Below are 20,123 nucleotides of genomic sequence, written 5' to 3'. Positions count from 1 at the left end.
TGGGACCTCCACAGAATCCAGGGAATTTTGGTAAATTACAACCAATGCATCCACAATCCCTGATGCTAATTCTCTTAAGATTCTAGAATGCAAGTCATTAGATTGTGTTACCAACCACTCCCCTCACCACAACCAGATCATTGTGCCTTTCTCCTTTCAGATACCCAAGAAGTGCCAGCAGCCCAGCCTGAGCAGCAAGAAGTAGAGGATAGCGAAGAGGCATCACTCAATCGGACACTCTCAGGCACCAGCTTAGAAAATAGCACTGTGTGAACTAGAGGATTGTATTGAGGTGGGATCTACACGTGGTGAGTCACCAGGCATGAGTGGGCTGCAGTCAGGCCAAGGGGCAAGGATAGCGCAGGTGTCAGCTCCGCAGAGGGCGAGGTCACACACGAGTTCTGCTGGCAGGATTCAGACGAGGAATTTGATGGGGCATGTTGTGTATGGAGAAAGAGTCAGACTGAACACTATGAGCTCAAAGTAAAGTGTGACCTTAGTCTTTTATTGCAGGTCTCCAGAGAGCCTTTCCAACCTGTGAGGCCTCCTAAAATACCTGTGCTCCCAAGGGATTATGGGATGCCTTGAGACTCCAGGGGATGTGCAGAGTAAATTCAAGTTTACTTATACACTCCCCCCTGCCCCCCTCCACCACCCCCAAAGTCAATAGTGTAACTATTTACAATGTGAGTCGATCTGGGGCCCTTCTTGCCTGGTTGATCGTCTTGATGTGAAAGCTGTTATTGTTGAATCATTTGTTAGGCCCTCACTGGGCTGCTATGCAGTTGGCCTTGCTGAGCTGCCTGGTGTGTTGGGTCCTGCTGGGCTGCTGTGGATGATGGGTTCTGCTTCGTGGTCTACCGTGGTGCCGATTGCCACTGGTGTATGTTGGGGGATCAAAAAAGGTGGGGTCCAAGGTAGGTTGCTCAGGATAGTCCGTGAATCTGAGTTTGATTTGGTCCAAGTGTTTCCGGTGAATGAATCCATTTGAAAGTTTGACCCAAAACACCCTGCGCCCCTCTTTGGCCACGACAGTGGCGGGAAGCCACTTGGGACCTTGTCCATAATTCAATACAAACACAGGATCATTGATTTCAATCTCGTGTGACACATTTGCGTTATCATGGTATGTACTTTGTTGAAGCCGCCTGCTCTCTACCTGTTCATGTAGATCAGGGTGAACTAACGAGAGCCTTGTCTTAAGTACTCTTTTCATGAGTAGTTCAGCAAGTGGATCCCAGTGAGCAAATGGGGTCTTGTGCAGTAGCTAAGCAGGACTCAGGATAGGCGAGTCTGCAGCGAGCCTTCAGTTACACTCTTTAAGCCTTGCTTGATGGTTTGCACTGCTCTCTCTGCCTGGCCATTGGACGCTGGTTTAAACGGGGCAGATGTGACATGTTTGATCCCATTACAGGTCATGAATTCTTTGAACTCAGCACTGGTAAAACATGGCCCATTGTCGCTTACCAGGACATCGGGTACGTGTTGGTGGCAAACATGGCCCGCAGGCTTTCAGTAGTGGCAGCGGACGTGCTAGCCGGCATTATCTCACATTCCATACACTTAGAGTACGCATCTACAACCACAAGGAACATTTTACCCAAGAACGGGCCTGCATAGTCGAAGTGTACCCTAGACAATGGTTTAGAGGGCCAAGACCATAAACTTAGCAGCGCCTCCCTGGGTACATTGCTTAACTGCGAGCATGTATTACATCTGTGAACGCAGGACTCTATGTCCGCATCGATACCGGGCCACCACATGTGGGATCTGGCTATCGCTTTCATCATTACGATGCCTGGGTGGGTACTGTGGAGGTCATTGATGAAGGTGTCTCTGCCCTTCTTGAGGACCACAAGATTGCCCCACAGAAGGCAGTCTGCCTGTATAGACATTTCATCTTTGCACCGCTGGAACGGCTTTATCTCTTCCTGCATTTCCACTGGGACATTAGTCAGCTTCCGTGAAGCACACAGCTTTTGCCTAGGGATAATAAGGGGTTCTGGCTTGTCCAGGTTTTGATCTGCCGGACAGTGACGGGTGATTGCTCACTTTCAAATGCTAAATCTGCAGGCTGCGCCATTTCCACCCCCGTGTTGGGCAATGGCAGTCTACTGAGAGCATCGGCACAGTTTTCTGTGCCTGGCCTGTGGCGGATGGCATCGTTGTACGCGGACAATATGAACACCCATCTCTGGATGCGGGCCGATCCGTTGGTTTTTATCTCTTTACACTCAGAAAACAGGGATATGAGTAGCTTATGGTCAGTTTCCAATTCGAATTTTACCCAAATAGGTATTGATGCATTTTCTTTACCCCATAGACACATGCTAAAGCTTGTTTCTCAATCATGCTGTAGGCTCTCTCAGCCTTAGACAGACTCCTGGATGCATAAGCAACCGGCTGCAGTTTCCCAAAATCATTAGCTTGTTGCAATACACACCTGGCGCCATATGATGACGCATCACATGCTAGTACCAAACGCTTACATGGATCATACAACACAAGCAATTTGTTTGAGCCGAGCAATTTTCGCGTTTTTACAAACATTTTCTTGGCTTTTGCCCCAAACCCATTCATCGCCTTTTCGTAGTAAGACATGCAGTGGTTCTAACAATGTGCTGAGACCTGGTAAGAAGTTACCAAAGTAGTTCAGGAGTCCCAGAAACGATCGCAGCTCCGTCACGTTCTGTGGACTTGGTACGTTCTCGATTGTCTCCGTCTTCACGTTGGTGGGCTTGGTGCTATCCGCCGCAATCCTCCTTCCCAAGAACTCCACTTCAGGTGCCAGGAAAACGCACTTCGAGCATTTTAACCTGAGCCCCACGTGGTTGAGTCGACTGAGAACCTCCTCCAGGTTCTGAAGATGCTCGGCTGTGTTCTGACCTGTGACCAAGATATCATCCTGGAAGACCACGGTGTGCAGGACCAACTTCAGTAAGCTTTCCAATTTTCTCTGGAATATCGCTGCCGCTGACTGAATTCCAAATGGGCATCTGTTATAAATAAAAAGACCTTTGTGCGTGTTGATGCAGGTGAGGCCCTTCGATGATTCCTCCAGTTCCTGCGTCATATAGGCTGAAGTCAGATCCAGCTTCTTGAACGTCTTTCCTCCCGCCAGCATTGCAAAGAGGTCGTCGGTCTTTGGTAGTGGGTATTGGTCCTGTAGGCAGAAACGATTGATAGTTACTTTGTAATCACCACAGATTCTGACGGTGCCATCTCCCTTGAGGACGGGAAGGATCGGGTTGGCCCACTCGTTGATCTCGATCGGTGAAATGATGCCCTCTCGTTGCAGCCAGTCGAGCTCGATCTCTACCCTTTCTCTCATCATGTACGGTACTGCTCTTGCCTTGTGATGGATGGGTCACGCCCCCGGAATTAGGTGGATCTTCACTTTTGCTTACTGGAATTTCCCATTGCCTGGTTCGAACAGCGAAGGGAACTTGTTTAAGACCTGGGCACACAAAGTGTCGTCAGTGGCTGATAGCGCTTGGATATCGTCCCAGTTCCAGCTTATCTTTTCCCAGCCAGTTCCTGCCGAGCAGCGTGGGACCATCGCCCGGTACCACCCAGAGTGGTAGCTTGTGCACCGCTCCATCGTAAGAGACCTTTACGGTAGCACTGCCAATTACGGGAATCAGCGCTTTCGTGTAAGTTCTTAGTTTCATACAAATTGGAGTTGAGGCATTGAGTCCTTGTTGTACCACAGTCTTTCGAAAGTCTTTTTGCCCATGATGGACTGGCTCGCGCCCATGTCCAGTTTCATTGACACCGGGAGTCCATTTAGTTCAACATTCAGCATTATCGGGAGACAATTCGTGGTGAATGTGGGCACCCCATGTAACTCTGCCTCCTCGGCCTGAGGCTCTGGTTCATCGTGATCCTCCTTGGATCTGTCCTCCTCTGCAATGTGGTGGTTTGCAGTTTTAACAGGTTTAGCAGCTCGCCTGCTCACTCGTTGGAGGTGTCCCATTGTTCCACAGCTCTTGCAAACATACCCTTTGAATTGGCATGAATGGAAATGATGATCACCCCTGTAGCGCCAACAAGGTGTTAATGACCTTGCATTCATCACCCTTGATGGTGGACTCCGAGACATCTGCAGATGTGCAGCTGAAGGCATGTGTGACTTGTCCTGTACGTTGCGATTTGAAAACAACATCACTTTGTTCACAGTACTTGTAGCAGCATTTGTGTGCTGAGAGATTTGCTTAGTATTGTCACTGGTGGCAGTGAATGCCTGGGCTATCGCTGTGGCCTTACTCAAGGTTGGGGTCTCTACAGTCAAAAGCTTGCGAGGTATGGTTTCGTGGCCAATGCCAAGTACGAAAATGTCTCTGAGCATGTGCTCCAAATGTCCTTCAAATTCGCAATGTCCTGCAACATCTTAGCTCGGCGACATAACTCGCCACTTCCTGGCCTTCAGACCTTTTGCAGGTGTAGAACCGGTACCTCACCATCAGAACGCTTTCCTTCGGGTTCAAATGCTCTCGGACCAGTGTGCACAAATCATTATACGATTTCTCCGTGGGTTTCTCTGGAGTGAGCAGATTCTTCATGAGGCCATAGTTCGGTGCCCCACAGACGGTGAGGAGGATCGCCCTTCGTTTGGCAGCTTTCTCTTCCCCATCAAGATCGTTGGCCACGAACTATTGGTCGAGTCACTCCACAAAAGTTTCCCAATCATCTCGCTCCGAGAATTTCTCCAGGATGCCCACTGTTCTCTGCATCTTTTGGTTTACTATCTGTATCTCGTCGCCAGTTGTTGTGCATGGAGAAAGCGTCAGACTGAACACTGTGAGCTCAAAGTAAAGTGTGACCTTAGCCTTTTATTGCAGGTGTCCAGAGTGCCTCTCCAACCTGTGAGGCTTCCTTAAATAGCTGTGTTCTCTAGGGATTATGGGATCCCTTGGGACTCCAGCAGATGAGCCCTCTGGTGGCTGTACAGAGTAAATACAAGTTTACATATAGAACAGGGTGGCCTTCAGAAGAAGGGTGATGGGCATGCACACAGAAATTCCTGGTGCAATGCCAGGCCTGCCAAAGAGAGTCTTGTCACTGTTAAGGAGCTTGGAGAAGTCCAGGTCCAACATTGCACGGGACTTTGAGTGGAGATTGGAGCCAATGATTTGCCGGATAGAAGTGATTGGCAACTCCATTAGACCCAACCATGATGCTGGGTGTGATGAGCGATATTGCAGCACAAGTGGAAGTGACACAACGTCTCAGGGCTGCTGTGAAAGCTCAGACTTCTGTCACACAGGCTCAGCTTTCTGCCATGCAAGCTCAGACTGCTGCCATTGTGGCTGGGTTGTGGAAAGGGTCTTACAGCAGCCCAGCAAACTGTTCTCCAACAGATGGCGAGGAATGCTGAGGGGCTGCCCCAGGGGGAGTGGCAGTGGCTCCATGGAACAAGAATCTGCTGTCCTCTCTCAGGGTGACAGCATTCATACTTCCATCACTGCCACTCTGCTAGTGCCATTGCAGATGCCTGTCAGCCAGCCAGCCCAGACTGCTACTGCCCATGCCAAGGAGAATGCCTCCCGAGCGGTCAAGGCAGTGGAATCATTGTTTGAGCACCCCGATGGTCTGCTCAATGAGCTTCCTCGTGGCAGTATGGCTCCCATTGCTGGCCATAAGTGATGCGGTTACAAAATGCAGTTATCTGCCAGGTGAAGAACGGATAGCTCTTGTCTCCAAGCAGCCACGCTCGGGTTCGATGAGGTGGCTGGAAGATTGCTGGCAAAGTGGACTGGCACAGGATAAAGGCATCATGACTGCTGCCAGGATACTGGGCATTCACCATCATGTGCTGGGTGTGGTCCACAACAACTGCACATTAACAGCCTTTGCGGTTATACAAATTCTTAAACAGGGTCATTACCCTGAGATACACAACCCACGATGTATCCCATTGGATCGCCAGCCCGGTACAACCATTGAAATTGAAATGCGATTTAAAGATGGAAAACAACGGAAGAGCTGAAAAACAAATTACCTTTTCCAGTGTGAAACCAGAAGAAATATAAAAGAAGACATCGACAGGCCATCAGTTTGTGAAAGGAACTTGCTCTGGGAGGCATCTTCTGCTGCATTCCCCCTCTGGAAAATCAACATTTTGAATATGAGAGCACTGAGTGAATACTGCTTAAATATTGGTTATATCTGAAATGTGTCAAATTAAAATTTATTTAAACGATTAAATCTCAATTGGAGCACCAACATTCAGTGGCACAAAATGGCAGGACATGGTTCACACTTGTGATCATCGAGATCAGCAATTGGCTTGGGGGAATGATTTAGATTTTGGTGGAGAGGAAAGGTCAGATGGAGAACTGTCCTCAGGTTGCTCGGACACAGCTGTGAGTGGCCACGTCAAACAGAACTGATAGAAGCTGGAGGTAGTTCGTCGGTCCTCTTTCCACAGTTGATTCATAACCTGAGGACACCAGAGACTGGAAATAAAACCGCAGGCTGTGTGACCATCAAATTAAACAAATAAATACTTGAGCAATTAATAAATGTGATTTGCTTGTCACAACCATTTGTCTATCAGGAGTGAACAGGAATCCAAAGTTTCTTGGGTTGTACTTTGCTTCAGGCTTTGGATACATCTATTTAGATTCACTAGATGAATTGATGTTAATATGGAAAAGCTTATGGTCCATGAACATAAGAACATAAGAAATAGGAGCAGGAGTGGGCCATTCGGCCCCTTGAGCCTGCTCCGCCACTCAATAAGATCATGGCTAATTTCCAACTTAACTCCACTTTCCTGCACTATCCCCACATCCCGTCATTCACTTAATAAACAAAAATCTACCGATCTCTATCTTGAATATACTCAACGACTGAGTCTCCACAGCCATCTGGGGTAGAGAATTCAAAAGATTCACACCCGCTGAGTGAAGAAATTTCTCCTTATCTCACTCCTAAATGAGACTGTGACCCCTGGTTCTAGACTCCCCAGCCAGGGAAAACATCTTTTCTGCATCTACCCTGTCAAGCACTGCAAGAATTTTGTATGTTTCAGTGAGATCACCTCCCATTCTTCTAAACACGAGAGAATATAGACCAAGTCTACTCAATCTCTCCTCATAGGACAATCGGCATGCACAAGGCTCCATTAGCACCCCAGACCCTAAATTGGGGATCGAGCACTGAAGCTGCGCCGAGCGATGACAGCAACAGTTTCGGGGACGCGTCCCGGGCAGCTGGCTGCTAGCGAGGTGAAATTTAAAAGGGAAGTGGCTGGCTGCTCCTGAAAAAAATGTCTGCTTTTATTTTCCGTGCCGGTGTCGATTTGGACGCGGGGTCCGTGCCACGATTGCTCAGCCCGGCACAGTTGATTATGCAGATTGTGCAGCTTGGGCCCTTCCCTTTAATTCAGGGACGAGCCACTCCTAACTCGTTTAACCTATCTTGATAACTAAGATGCTTTGGACTTGGAATTAGTCTAGTGGCCCTCTTCTGCACCCTTTCCAGAGTCTCAATATCGTCCACCATGTGAGGAGACCAGAACTGGGCACAGTATTCCAAGTGGGGCTTGACTAAGTACAAAGACAAAACAGTACGCCTCGTCCTATGGATACACCCCAACACCCTATTTGCTCTAGCTATCACTGCACAGCATTGCTCATGTACCTTTAAGGATGTATGCACTAGAATGCCCAAATCTCTTTCTACCTCCACCATCTTCAATGCATTTCCCTGGAGGGTGTATAAATGTTGAGCATTTGCCCTGCCCACATGTATAACACTGCACTTAGCTAAGTTATACATCATTTTCCAGTCATGAGCCCAGTCTCCCAGCACATTAAGATCTGCCTCAATCAGACGAGCCTCTTCTACTGTTCTAGCACTCGCACAGATCTTGGTATCATCTGCAAATTTGCAACTTGTCCCACCAACCCCTGAATCCAGATCATTAATAAAAATAGTAAAAAGCAACGGTCCCAGTACTGGGTCCCTTGCTTTTTGTGGTATATATCAACGATTTAGATTTGAATATAGGGAGTATGATTAAGAAGTTTGCAGATAACATTAAAATTGGCAGTGTGGTTGTTAATGAAGAGGAAAGTCATGGGCTGCAGGAGGATATCAATCTACTGGTCAGGTGGGCAGAGCAGTGGCAAATGGAATTTAATTCAGAGAAGTGTGAGGTAATGCACTTTGGGAGGATTATAAGGAAAGGGTATACACATTAAGTAGTAGACCACTTAATAGTGTAAATGAACAAAAGGACCTTGCAGCACTTGTCCACAGATCCCTGAAAGTTGCAAGCCAGGTGGATAAGGTGGTTAAGAAGGCATACGGAATGCTTGCCTTTATTGGCCGAGGCATAGAATATAAGAGCAAGGAGGTTATGCTTAAATTGTATAATACTTTGGTTAGGCCACAGCTGGAATACTGCGTGCAGTTCTGGTTGCCATATTATAGTGTAATATATTCACAGAGCACAGCACACACAGCTCTTAACATGGCAGGCAGCTCTGTCGGAAGCCTCCGGAACAGCCTGGTTCTGTTTATTATTAACTCTGCAGTTGCAGTACACAATATGTCCACATCCACAGTATGGAGCTACAAACATTACAAGCTTACAGACATTACATATAGGAAGGACATGATTGCACTAGAGAGGGTGCAGAGGAGATTTACTAGGATGCTGCCTGAAATGGAGGATCTTAGTTATGTGGACAGATTGGATAGGCTGGGTTTGTTCTCATTGGAACAGAGGAGGTTAAGAGGAGACCTCATTGAGGTGTACAAAATATTGAGGGGCCTAGACATAATGGAGGCCTAGTAGGGCCAATTTCCAATGGTGGAGGGGTCTATTATGAGGGGGCATAGTTTTAAGGTGGTTGGTGAAAAGTTTAGAGGGGATTTGGAGGGGTAGGCTTCTTTACGCAGAGAGTTGTGGGGATCTGGAACTCACTGCCTGGAAGAGTGATGGATGCAGAAACCCTCACCATTTTCAAGAGATGGTTAAATGGGCACTTAAAGTGCTGTAACCTGCAGGATTACAGACCTAGAGCTGGTAATTGGGATTAGACTGGATAACCTCTTGTTGGCTGGTGCAGATATAATGGTACGCACTACAGGGAATTGAATACGGCCAGGGTGATCTCCTGGACTAGTTTCGATTGCCTGGATGGGTCGGAGAGGAATTTTCCAAGATTTTTTTCTCCCTAAATTGGCCTGGGTTTTTATCTGGTTTTTGCCTCTCCCAGGAGATCACATTGCTCCGGTTGGGGTGGAGTGTAGAATATTTCAGTGTAAGGGGTGTCGCAGTTGTGCGGGGCGGACTGGTTGGGCTAGATGCTCTTTGCCTTTCTGCCATTATTCATAGGTTTATATGTAACCTTCAGGGCTGTTGAACGAGGGCCGTGCATCTCTTTGTCGGCCGGTGCAGACACGATGGGCCGAAAGGGCCTCCTTCTGTGCTGTACATTTCTATATTTCTATGATCACTGCGGGTCACCATTGGTGACCGGTCTCCAAACAGATCCAAATCCATCTATAACGACGCTTTGCCTGCGTCCCGCCAGCCAGTTCTGCATGCAGCTCAATATATTTCCACTAATACCAGAGGCTCTGATTTTATAGAGAAGCCTCTTGTGCGGTACCTTGTCAAAAGCTTTTTGTAAATCTAAGTAAACAATGTGTACTGGGCTTCCCTCATCCACCAACTTTGTAACTTCTTCAAAAAGTACAATTAGATTTGTGAGACATGACCTCTTTTTTATGAAGCCATGTTGGGTATCCCAAATATATCCCACTCTATCTAAGTATTCATATATTGCATGCCTTATGATTCCTTCAAGCATCTTACCTATTACTGATGTTAAACTGATGGGCCTATAGTTACCCGGGTCTGCCTTGTCACCTTTTTTAAAAATGGGGATTACATCAGCCTCCTTCCAATCTGTAGGAACCATTCCAGAGTGCAGTGAGCTATTAAAGATACAAGCCAGGGGCTCTCATAGCACATGTGCCATCTCCCAGAGGACCCTCAGGTGGATATTGTCCAGCCCTGCTGCTCTATCTATTTTTACGTTCTTAATTCTTTCTAAGACAATATGCTTATCTATGTTAATGTTACTAGTAGTCAAATTAGTGTCATTAACTTCTAATATTTGAGCATCATCTTGAAGGGTGAATACTGATGCAAAGTACTCATTTAATATTTCCGCCATTCTCAGTGAGTCCTTTGTAACCTGGCCTTGAACTCCCTTCAGTATCCCAATTCAGTCTTTGATAGTTCTTGGACTCTTCACATAACTAAAAAAGCTCTTCCCATTACTGCCACAGTTGTCTACAGTCCTTTTTTCCATTCGTCTTTTTGCTGTTCTAATATCAGCCTTAGTTTTCTTTAGTTGTTCTTTGCATTCAACCCTATTTATTTGAGTGTTAAATTTCTTTAATTTATACAAATATTTCTGTTTACATTTTATTTGTCTTTGTACATACCCACTCAGCCACATTAGCTTTTCTTACCACATTTCCTTCTTTTGATTTTGGGCACTTGTTTGTTTACCACATTTTTAATTTGATTCCTAAAAACTTTCCATTTATATTCAACATCGGTTGCATCACCACGAAAGAGGGTTAGCCAATTTACCTGTTCCAAATCATCTGCCACTTTGAAATACGGTCTGAGTTGCAGGTTCTCATCACCTTTCATTCTACTACCAATTGGAACCATATGATGATGTGATCACTGTTGCCCAGATGTTCCCCCACATGGAGGCCTGATACGAGATAAGACTTACTACTAAATATCAGATCCAATATATAATCTTGAATAAAAAGCTAGTACTGGGGACCATGAAACTACCGGATTATCGTAAAAAGCCAATTGGTTCACTAATGTCCTTCAGGGAAGGAAATCAGCCATCTTTACTTGGTCTAGCCTATATGTGACTCCAGACTCACAGCAATATGCCTAGAAAGACACACAATCGCAACAAAGAAGTGAAGCAGCACTGTGGGAGTACCTTCACCATAAGAACTGTAGCAGTTCAAGAAGGCGGTTCACACCACCACCTTCTCAAGGGCAATTAGGGATGGGCAATAAATGTTGGCCTTGCCAATCATGCCCACATCCCAAGATCGAATAATAAAAACTCAAACTGCACAGTCTAAAATGGTATTTAAGGCAGAATATCATCAAATATCAAATCTTAACTATTAAGGAGGCAAAATTATCAAGTGTCCCGATTAGGGGCGGTAACCTTCAGGGGCCGGGACTGTTATCGCTCAGCCTGATGTTTCATGTTGATGCGCTACAATGCCCCTCCCCTTCCATTAAATGGGAGGGCCGCTGCGCACTCTGCACAGCCCTTTGGTGGCCGCCTCTGGGCTACCGAGGCAACGTGAGATAAGGTCAGCAGCCGGGCACTCAAGACGGAGTGTCAGCCTAGACCACGCATGGAGAGTCAGCCAACAAATAAAGATGGCGGCCCGGAGCGCTGCAAGCCTCCCCTTTAAACAGCGCCCTGAGAACGGACACCCGACCCACGAAACTGGCGTTGTCATCCGCCCGCACCAGCCTCGCGGACTATGGACCAATTTCCCTCGTGGGGCATTAAGGGGTCGGCGCGGGGCAGTGAGCAGTTGATGCGTATGGCAATGACATCATCGCCGATTGCATGGCGGTCCGGGGCACTAACCGTGGAACACAGTGCTGCCGAGCTAATGCCTCCCAAACCTGCAGAGCAATTTCCCGGGAGGTGGTAGCGCCCCCCTCCTTCAGGTGGTGCAACAAGGGGGCAATTTCGCCCCCTAAATGTTACAGATAAAGTGAACCCAGAATCTGATTTCAACATAAATATGCTAGCATGATGTAACTATTCCAGCCATTTTAGATTCAATCAACCAAAACGTTAATCGCAAATCCAAATTTTGCCATCTTTAACTCGAGTACTCTGTCAATATTTCATTCCTCCTCATGTTTTTACCCCACACACTTTCACATATTATTATAAAAGGACAAAGATATACTGCAACAAGAGATTTGTGGAAAGAATCAGACTAGCCATGCAACTGAGAATATGACCAGAGTGAATAAATAAAAATTTGGGTAAAATAAATGCTAGACAGATTTTAGTAAGACTTTCTTGATTCAAAGAGCAATAAATATTTGGAATAATCTGTCAAGCAGCAAAGTAGAAACAAAGACGCAGAAATTTGTGCACAATGCACCTGGCATCAAATAGGTGTCAACGTGTCCAATATGGCGGGTAGGGCCCGCGCGCACATTCCACGCCAGAGGTTTGCCGCCCGTCATATTGATGATGGCAGAAATAGAGGCATATTTTTCAATTGCAGGTCTCGTTTAGGGATACTGGGTTTATGGCAAATGATGTTGAATATAAAAGTCAAAATGTGATGAAAAATCTATATAAAAGCTCAGTAACACAGTTAGAGTTCTGTGTGCCCTATTGGTCTCCACACGATAGGAAGGATACCGAGACAATAGAGAGGGCACAGATTACAGTCACTGGGATGCTGCCGGATGTGAGGAAATACAAATATGAAGACATGAAAAATTAGGTCTGTTTTCATTCGAACAGAGGAGGTTACATGATGATTTGATAGAGGTGTTTAGAATTATGACGGGGGAGGGGGGGACAAAGCAATAATATCCCTAATTTTGTTTGGGTGCGCGGCAACCTTTAGGCAACTTTGGAACAGAGTGGATAGAAACAGAACGTTTCCAGTGGTTGAAGGGTCTAGTTCGTGATGGTGTATATCCTCCACATGAGCAGTAGCCCTAATCCAATGTGCCCACCCAGTTCCCATTTCCCTCCATCCCCCGTTCCTTCTCCCACCTATCTAACCTATTCTTAAATGTTGACATGGTCTCTGCTTCAATCACTAACTCTGGTTGTGCATTCCTCAGCCTCACCATCCTCTGTGTAAAAATATATCTCCTGCTCTCTGTCCTAAATCTCCTACATTTAATCTGATGTCCAGGTATAATTGTTCAAAGGAAAGTCTTTTCCAATCAACCTCTTTACATTCACAGGATCCCAAATCTTAAACCATGAATTAAATTCTGTCAGTCGTTAATTTTAGTGCCACACTGGGCAGTTCTCATGCCCCTCATACTTTATGAGATACTTGTCAGATGTACACCAGACCAGAACAGGAACATACAAACAGTGATCCTGAAATTCTAACCCTGGTCACACTGGCTGTCGCTGTTTCTGCGAGATTCCACAGTAACATAGAAGTGGTGAGGCTTCCGTCAATGCCTTACAAATGATGGGCAGGGGATAGGAATTCCCTTAACTAGGAGATCCACCCCTGATCTGGAGCCAAGACCCAGCATTTGTACGTAGGGTGGGACACCAAGTGAGTGGAGCACCGGCGACCACAAAGACTGAAAGGAACATTGGCAGGTTCGGGCAACCCTCCCTCTTCCCACCCGCCTCCCGGGCCCCACCCACCGCGGCAGAGGATCGTAGGAGTTTCTGAGAACCTGGGGCAGGCAGGTACCAGAGTTACACCCGAAGTAGCGCAGCTGTCCCCTACAAATATAGAGCCCACTGCAGATCCTGCAAACTCTGGCGGGGTCAGTGCTGGAGGGGAATGTGAGGCACGATCTCGGCCCAAGGAAATTCAGGACCAGTGTGTTTATCTGACCACTAAACAGTGTACTTAAATATAGATTCACAAAATACTTCACATTGAATATTTTCTGACTAACATTATAAAATCTCCATTGGTATCACACCAAATATTAATGTTCTGAAGTTTGCAATAAGCAGGGTGTAGGATTAACCCTGAACATGCCCAACACAACATTCATCGTGCTAACAGTTCAATGCTCGATTTCATTCAGGAAGGTTAGGTTCATTTAAACCAGTAGGTTTACAATCCTCATTCTATTTTGTCAACCCATACACAAATACAAATAGAATAATGTTAGTAAAGAAACATCAAGTCCTTACCTGTGAGTTGCTGGTCCCGGGCACTGTTTGTGATCACACAATGTAGGGATTCAATTTAGTGCTAGAAATTTGCCTGTACTGGGAAATTTGCCTGTGATGTCATTCTTGCATTTATAACCAGCTTCCTTGATTTCATGTGACAACGGGAGCTATGTTCTGAGTGTTGGCAATTTGTGTACCAACTTAGTGTAAGTCAAAATATGACAAATGTAGCATTAATATTCAATTAGACGGCATTAGTGACAAGTCACAATTTGTGATCTGGGCTCAGACCTGCAGGAAATGTTTCCCATTAATGGACAAACAGAATACGAGCAACCACTGAGACAAGCAAAAAGTGGATCCAAAAAAGTTAAGGACAGAGTTATTTTTCTGATGTTACTGAACACTTATGTAACTCCTGTGGTAAGGCACACTTGGGCCAGGCTTTAATATTGTGACAGTCTCAGAGGAGCATTCCAATAGTTGAGAGTCTTACACGGAGGAGGATATCACTGGACACAGAAGTGATTAACAGTTTAGCTAAATACAATGTGGATATAAACATTCATTAAAAGAATATTTTAAAAATGCCACTAAATTCTCTAAACATTCCTCAAAAGATCAATTCACAGAAACTCTCTAAAAGATCATCTTTACAATTTTTTTCATTGTTAAAACTTCTGTAGAAATCGGTTGTTGTTGTTTTGTGTCTTCACAGAGGATGCGGCAGAGAAAAAAAAGCACGGATTGTGCAGTGTTATGCATGTGTTCAGGGCAAATGCTTAACATTTGTACACCCTCCAGAGAAAGGCATTAAAGATGGTGGAGATAAACAGAAATTTGGACATTCTAGTGCATACATCCTTAAAGGTACATGAGCAATGCTGTGCAGCGATAGCTTGAGCAAATAGGGTGTTGGGGTATATCCATAGGACAATTGAGTATCAGACGAGGCATGCTGTTTTGTCCTTGTACAAGACCTTAGTCAGGCTGTACTTGGAATACTGTGTCCAGTTTTGGTCTCCTCACCTGTGGGTGATATTGAGGCTCTGGAAAGGGTCAGAAGAGGGCACTTGAATAATTCCAAGTCTAAAGCATCTTAGATATCAAGATAGGCTAAACGAGTTGGGGCTCCATATCTTAGAGCAGAGTAAACTTAGGGGGGGATATGATTGAGGTTTATAAGATTATGAAGAGAAAAGACGTTGTTCCTGCTGACAGTTTATTTCAATTAAATAGGTTAGGAATAACCAGGGGTCACAAATTTAAGAAGTTTTGGCCTAGATCTTGGTTAGATGTCAGGAGGTGGTTCTTTGCCCAGAGAACAGACCTCTGGAACAAGCTGCCATTTCATTTGGTGGATGCAGACTTGCTGAATTCCTTCAAGCGAAAGCTAGACTTGTTTCTGGCTGCGGCGGAGATCACCTGTTACAGAAGGTAGGTACTGCAGGGAATTTAATGGCCAGAATGATCTCCTGGACTAGTTTCGATGCCTAGATGGGTCGGAGAGGAACCTCCCAGATTTTTTTTCCCCAAATTGGCCTGGGTTTTTGTTTTTTTACCTCTCCCAGGAGATCAAGTGGTTTCAGATGGGGTGGAGTGTATATGTTGTGATCCACAAGGTATCGCAATTGTGTGGGACAGGCACGATGGACCATATGGTTTTTACATGTCCGTCATTGTACATATGTTCGTATGTACCTCTTTCCAGAACCACAGCCTTCTTATTCACTGCTTCTTGAACATATCAAGGTACGAAGAATGCGCAAGGTAAACTCGAGGTGGGGTAAGGCCTCCTGCCCTTACATCTGCGGCCTCTCCTCAGGCATGGACACACATCGGCCATATCCCGTCTGTGTAGCTGGCACTTTTGAAGTAGTCGCCGCAGCATGACGTGGTGTGCCAACACTGCCTCCATCAAGTTGCTGGTAAGAGTGAGATGGTACTCATCAATGGAGCCAAAATGGTCATCGTCAAGGTAAATACTCAGCAGCTGTAGCACACCAACACCTACACACTCTGCTAGGAGAATACGTGGCACACACCGCGACCTCTGTGCCCCGGTTACTACTCCCTTTATACACCGCCCCGGCATCGTAACCGTCAGTTGTGAACGCCAGCTTTCTGTGACGTGTTCACTGCCACCCGGTAATGAGACTCCAAATCCAAAGTCCGCATCAGCGGCGCCAGCGAGGCATTGCATGCATACAATTGGCGGTAAAGGGCAAGGCAGTAGTTCTTTGCGCCACTGCAAAAACTCACCCGAAGTTTGCACCAGGTGGTGAGATCGCGAGCATGGCGCTGAGCCATTAGCGGCACAGAAACGCCTCTCCGGGGCACTAACGGCTGATGGTAACCAACCAAATTTCAACCCCAAAGACTTTAAATAAGTGAGCGAGAGAAGCGGCTGGAGATAAAGGTAGGCCCGACTTTTAAGACACTTAGGGAGAACAATATGGGACCTTAGCACCTCCTGTTGGCACCTAGCGGGGGCGCTATGTGGGCGGTGCGGCAGTAGATCCACGGCAAAGCAAATCCTGCACTGCACGCCAAACCTGTCCCCCCGTAATGTCGCTGCTACGAGTTAGCACCAGAGACTTCACACCAGGCAGATCGTGACAACGTCGAGCGTGCAATGCTCACTGGGCGCCCGGTCTTCAAAATTCATTGTCGCCCCCTGTCTTAGCGCCTCGCCCCGCCAGCGACAGGAAGAGCAGGCGTCAAACAGGCGGATGCAGGCTCCAGGGGCGCTACTTAAAGGGATCATGTGTAATGAGTCGCTGCTGTGAGGTTAGTGCTGTTTCACTGCTTCCTTGTCAGTTTGACAGTATGCAACGCTGAATTCAATCATTTAAAGGTTGTTTCATCTCCAGAATGGTGTAGCTACTCAAAATTAGTGACATTTTTATTCTCACGACATATCAAAGTGCTACACTAAAATGAGGTTCTGCAGCATCAATGAACCTCCCCTTTACGAACTGGAAAGAGCCTGTAGCAATGATGACTTGTGATTCGACTGCACCTGATATTGCTTAGCGCTTTGAATCTAATGGCATGGAGTCAGACCATTAGCACTTGATTTAGCACTCCAATTCTTTCTTTGAGAAATAAGATTTCATGTTGCATGCAGCGTGATTTATTAGTGTCTGGCGCTAAATCTTAACCTATTCTAAAGTTACCACCCATTCCTGGGCTATAATTAATTTCTCCCCCTTAGTCTTAAGGTTATTTCTGTATGTTAGTTAATAGTCGAACAAATAGTAGCGTGGCAGGGTCATGGAACGCCCATCCTGCAGCATGAGGGAACTCCAGGATGCTTCTCTTGTCCTGGACAACCACATGTGCAAGAAATGTCGTCAGCCAGATGAGCTCGACTCTGGGTTTTGGAGTTTAAGCAGCAGCTGCCGTCCCTGCGGTGCATCCGTGAGGCTGAGAGTTACGTGGATAACAAGTTTCAGGAGGTGCTCACCCTGCAGCATAAGAGTGTGCAGGCGGGAGGGAATGGATGACTGTCACACTGAACAAGAAGACCTGGCAGGTAGTGCAGGAGTGCCTTGAGTGAATCTCACTCTCCAACCAGTGGTGAGAGCGATGCTTCCTCTGGGGAGTACAGCCAGAGGCAAGTCCACAGCACTACGGGTGGCTCTGCTATACAAGGGAGGTGGAGGAAGACCTGGTAGGCCATAATGGTAGAGGATTTGATAGATAGGGGAAAACTCAGGAGTTTCTGCAGCTGCAGACATGATTCCAGGCACATAAATAATAAATGAGTAATAAGAGGAGGGATGGGGTGGATCTGGGACCAAAACAGAGACATACATATGGAGGCAGAGGGCATGGCTGGGGAATAAAATGAGTACTTAGCATCTGTCTTCATCAAGGAAGAAGATGCTGCCAAAGTCATAGTGAAAGAGGAGGTAGTGGAGATTCTGGATGAGATAAAAATTGATAAAGAGGAGGTACTAGAAAAGCTGACTGTACTGAAAGTTGATAAGTCACCAGGACTGGATGGGATACATCTCGGATGCTGAGGGAGGTTAAGGAGGATATCGCAGAGGTACTGGCCATAATTTTCCAATCCCCCTTGGGTACAGGGGTGGGGCTAGAGGACTGGCGAACTGTAAATGTCACATCCTTGTTCAAAAAAGGATGTAAAGATAAACCCAACAACTACAGGCCAGTCAGTTTAACCTCGGAGTGGAGGAAGGTATACAGTGGTGTTCTTCAGGAGTCAGTACTAGGAGCACTGTCTTTCTTGATATATATTAATGACATGGACTTGGGATTACAGAGTACAATTTCAAAATTTGCAGATGACACAAAACTTGGAAGTAAAGTGAACGGTGAGGAGGAGAGTGATAGACTTCAAGAAGACATAGACAGGCTGGTGAAATGGGCAGACATGTGGCAGATGAAATTTAATGTAGAATAGTGCAAAGTGAGATGTATTGATAGGAAGAATGAGAAGAGGCAATATAAACTAAAGAGTACAATCCTAAAAGGGGTGAACAAAGAGACCTGGGGGTATATGTGCAGAAATTATTGAAACTGGCAGGGCAGGTTGAGAAAGCAGGTAAAATAGCAGACTGGATATTGGGCTTCATAAATAAAGTCATAGAGTACTAAAGCAAGGAAGTTATGATGAACCTTTATAAAACACTGATTTGGCCTCAACTAGAGTACTCCGTCCAATTCTGGGCACCGCACTTCAGGAAGGATGTGAAGGCCTTAGAGAGGTTGCAGGAAAGCTTTAGGAGAATGATTCTAGGGATGAGGTACTTCAGTTACATGGATAGACTGGAGAAGCTGGAGTTGTTCTCCTTATAGCACAGAAGATTGAGAGGAGATTTGATAGAGGTATTCAAAATCATGAGGAGTCAAGACAGAGCAGATAGAGAGAAATTGTTCCCATTGGTGGAAGGGTCGAGAACCAGAGGACACAGATTTAAGGCGATTGACAGAAAAACCAATGGCGACGTGAAGAAAATCATTTTTATACAGCGAGTGGTTAATATCTGGAATGCACTGCCTGAAAGGGTGGTGGAGGCAGACTCATTCGCGGCTTTCAAAAGGAAATTGGATATGTACCTGAATGAATAAAACTTGCAGAGCTACAGGGAAAAGGCAGGGGAGTGGGACTAACTGAAGTGCTCTTGCAGAGAGCCGGCACGGGTTTGACGGGCCGAATGGTCTCCTTCTGTGCGGTAACCATCCTGCGATTCTATGGGCTAGAAATTGCGTAGTGTCCCGTTTGGGGCGATAACTTTTCAGGGAGCACCAGGCAGGAAAGATTATTTGATCCTGGGAACTTTTGCTTTACCGTTCCAACAGGGAGATGGAGCGCTAAATCAAGCTCGATCACTTCCCTTAGAGGCTGAAGTCAGTGCGAGGGGCAGTCGTGGCAGAGTGCTGAGTAATGTTCCATGCCGCCTAGCCACTTTGGTGGCTCCTTCCCTCGCTTAAAGGGAAGGGCCAATGTTGGTGTGATTCAATATTCATCCTATTTCTGTGGGGCCACTGGACCTGCGCTACATGCATAACAGCCCCAAGCTCTCTAAGAGAGTGCAGAGTTGATGAATCATGGGGTCCAAAAAAAGAAAAATGCAACAGACTGGGGAGATTCATAAATGTTGCCCTACCTGACCACCATTGACTTTCAGTAGCGTTCCCCAAGCGGCCAGCCGAGGTGACAACGCCTCCTGCAGCTGCCGCTGTTGACGCCCGGCGATGCTGCAGGGGGCGGGAGCGAATTTCACATGCGGGACGCTAACAGAGCACTGTGCACCAGATGACACCAAAATCTACGGGGCGCAACAGAGCGAGATGGTATATGTTAGCATCAGTGTGAAACCGCCAGCGAAGTTTGCAAGTGTCGGTGAATTTTCCGCACCAGGTCGGTAACCCTTTAGTGCCCCATTACTGACCCCTGCAGGTGCTGATGGGAGGTGCAAAGCAAGCCAACGTCTCCCCTACGATTCTATGAAGTTGGCACATATAAAAGATCTGTGTCACACTTGCACCCAATTGGCTTTAATTTATCCACCGCTCGACATTAATGCCTCAAAAAACCGTCAACCTAATTTCCAGCCCATAGTATTTACACAGCACCTATCACTGCATCAGGAAGTCCCAAAGCGCTTTACAGGTAATGAAGTATTTTTGATGTAGAGTCACAGTTGT

The 20,123-nt window shown here is 46.3% G+C and overlaps 1 protein-coding gene across 1 annotated transcript in view; it reads right to left on the bottom strand.

Annotated features, from left to right (window-relative positions):
* The window catches only part of LOC139278171 (uncharacterized), a 166,231-nt gene extending 146,603 nt beyond the window's left edge, over positions 1 to 19,628 (bottom strand). The window contains exons 1-2 of the mRNA XM_070896825.1: positions 19,583 to 19,628; positions 6,002 to 6,105 (exon numbers count right to left, since the gene is read on the bottom strand). Coding sequence (XP_070752926.1) covers positions 6,002 to 6,105; positions 19,583 to 19,593 — 115 coding nt within the window. The 5' untranslated portion in view covers positions 19,594 to 19,628. The remainder of the gene's footprint in view (positions 1 to 6,001; positions 6,106 to 19,582) is intronic.
* Positions 19,629 to 20,123: the final 495 nt, after the last annotated feature.

Source organism: Pristiophorus japonicus, chromosome 13, assembly GCF_044704955.1.
Source record: "Pristiophorus japonicus isolate sPriJap1 chromosome 13, sPriJap1.hap1, whole genome shotgun sequence".
Taxonomy (NCBI): Eukaryota; Metazoa; Chordata; class Chondrichthyes; family Pristiophoridae; genus Pristiophorus; species Pristiophorus japonicus.
The sequence above is the reverse complement of the archived record's forward strand: the minus strand, read 5'-3'. Positions and strand labels throughout refer to the sequence as shown.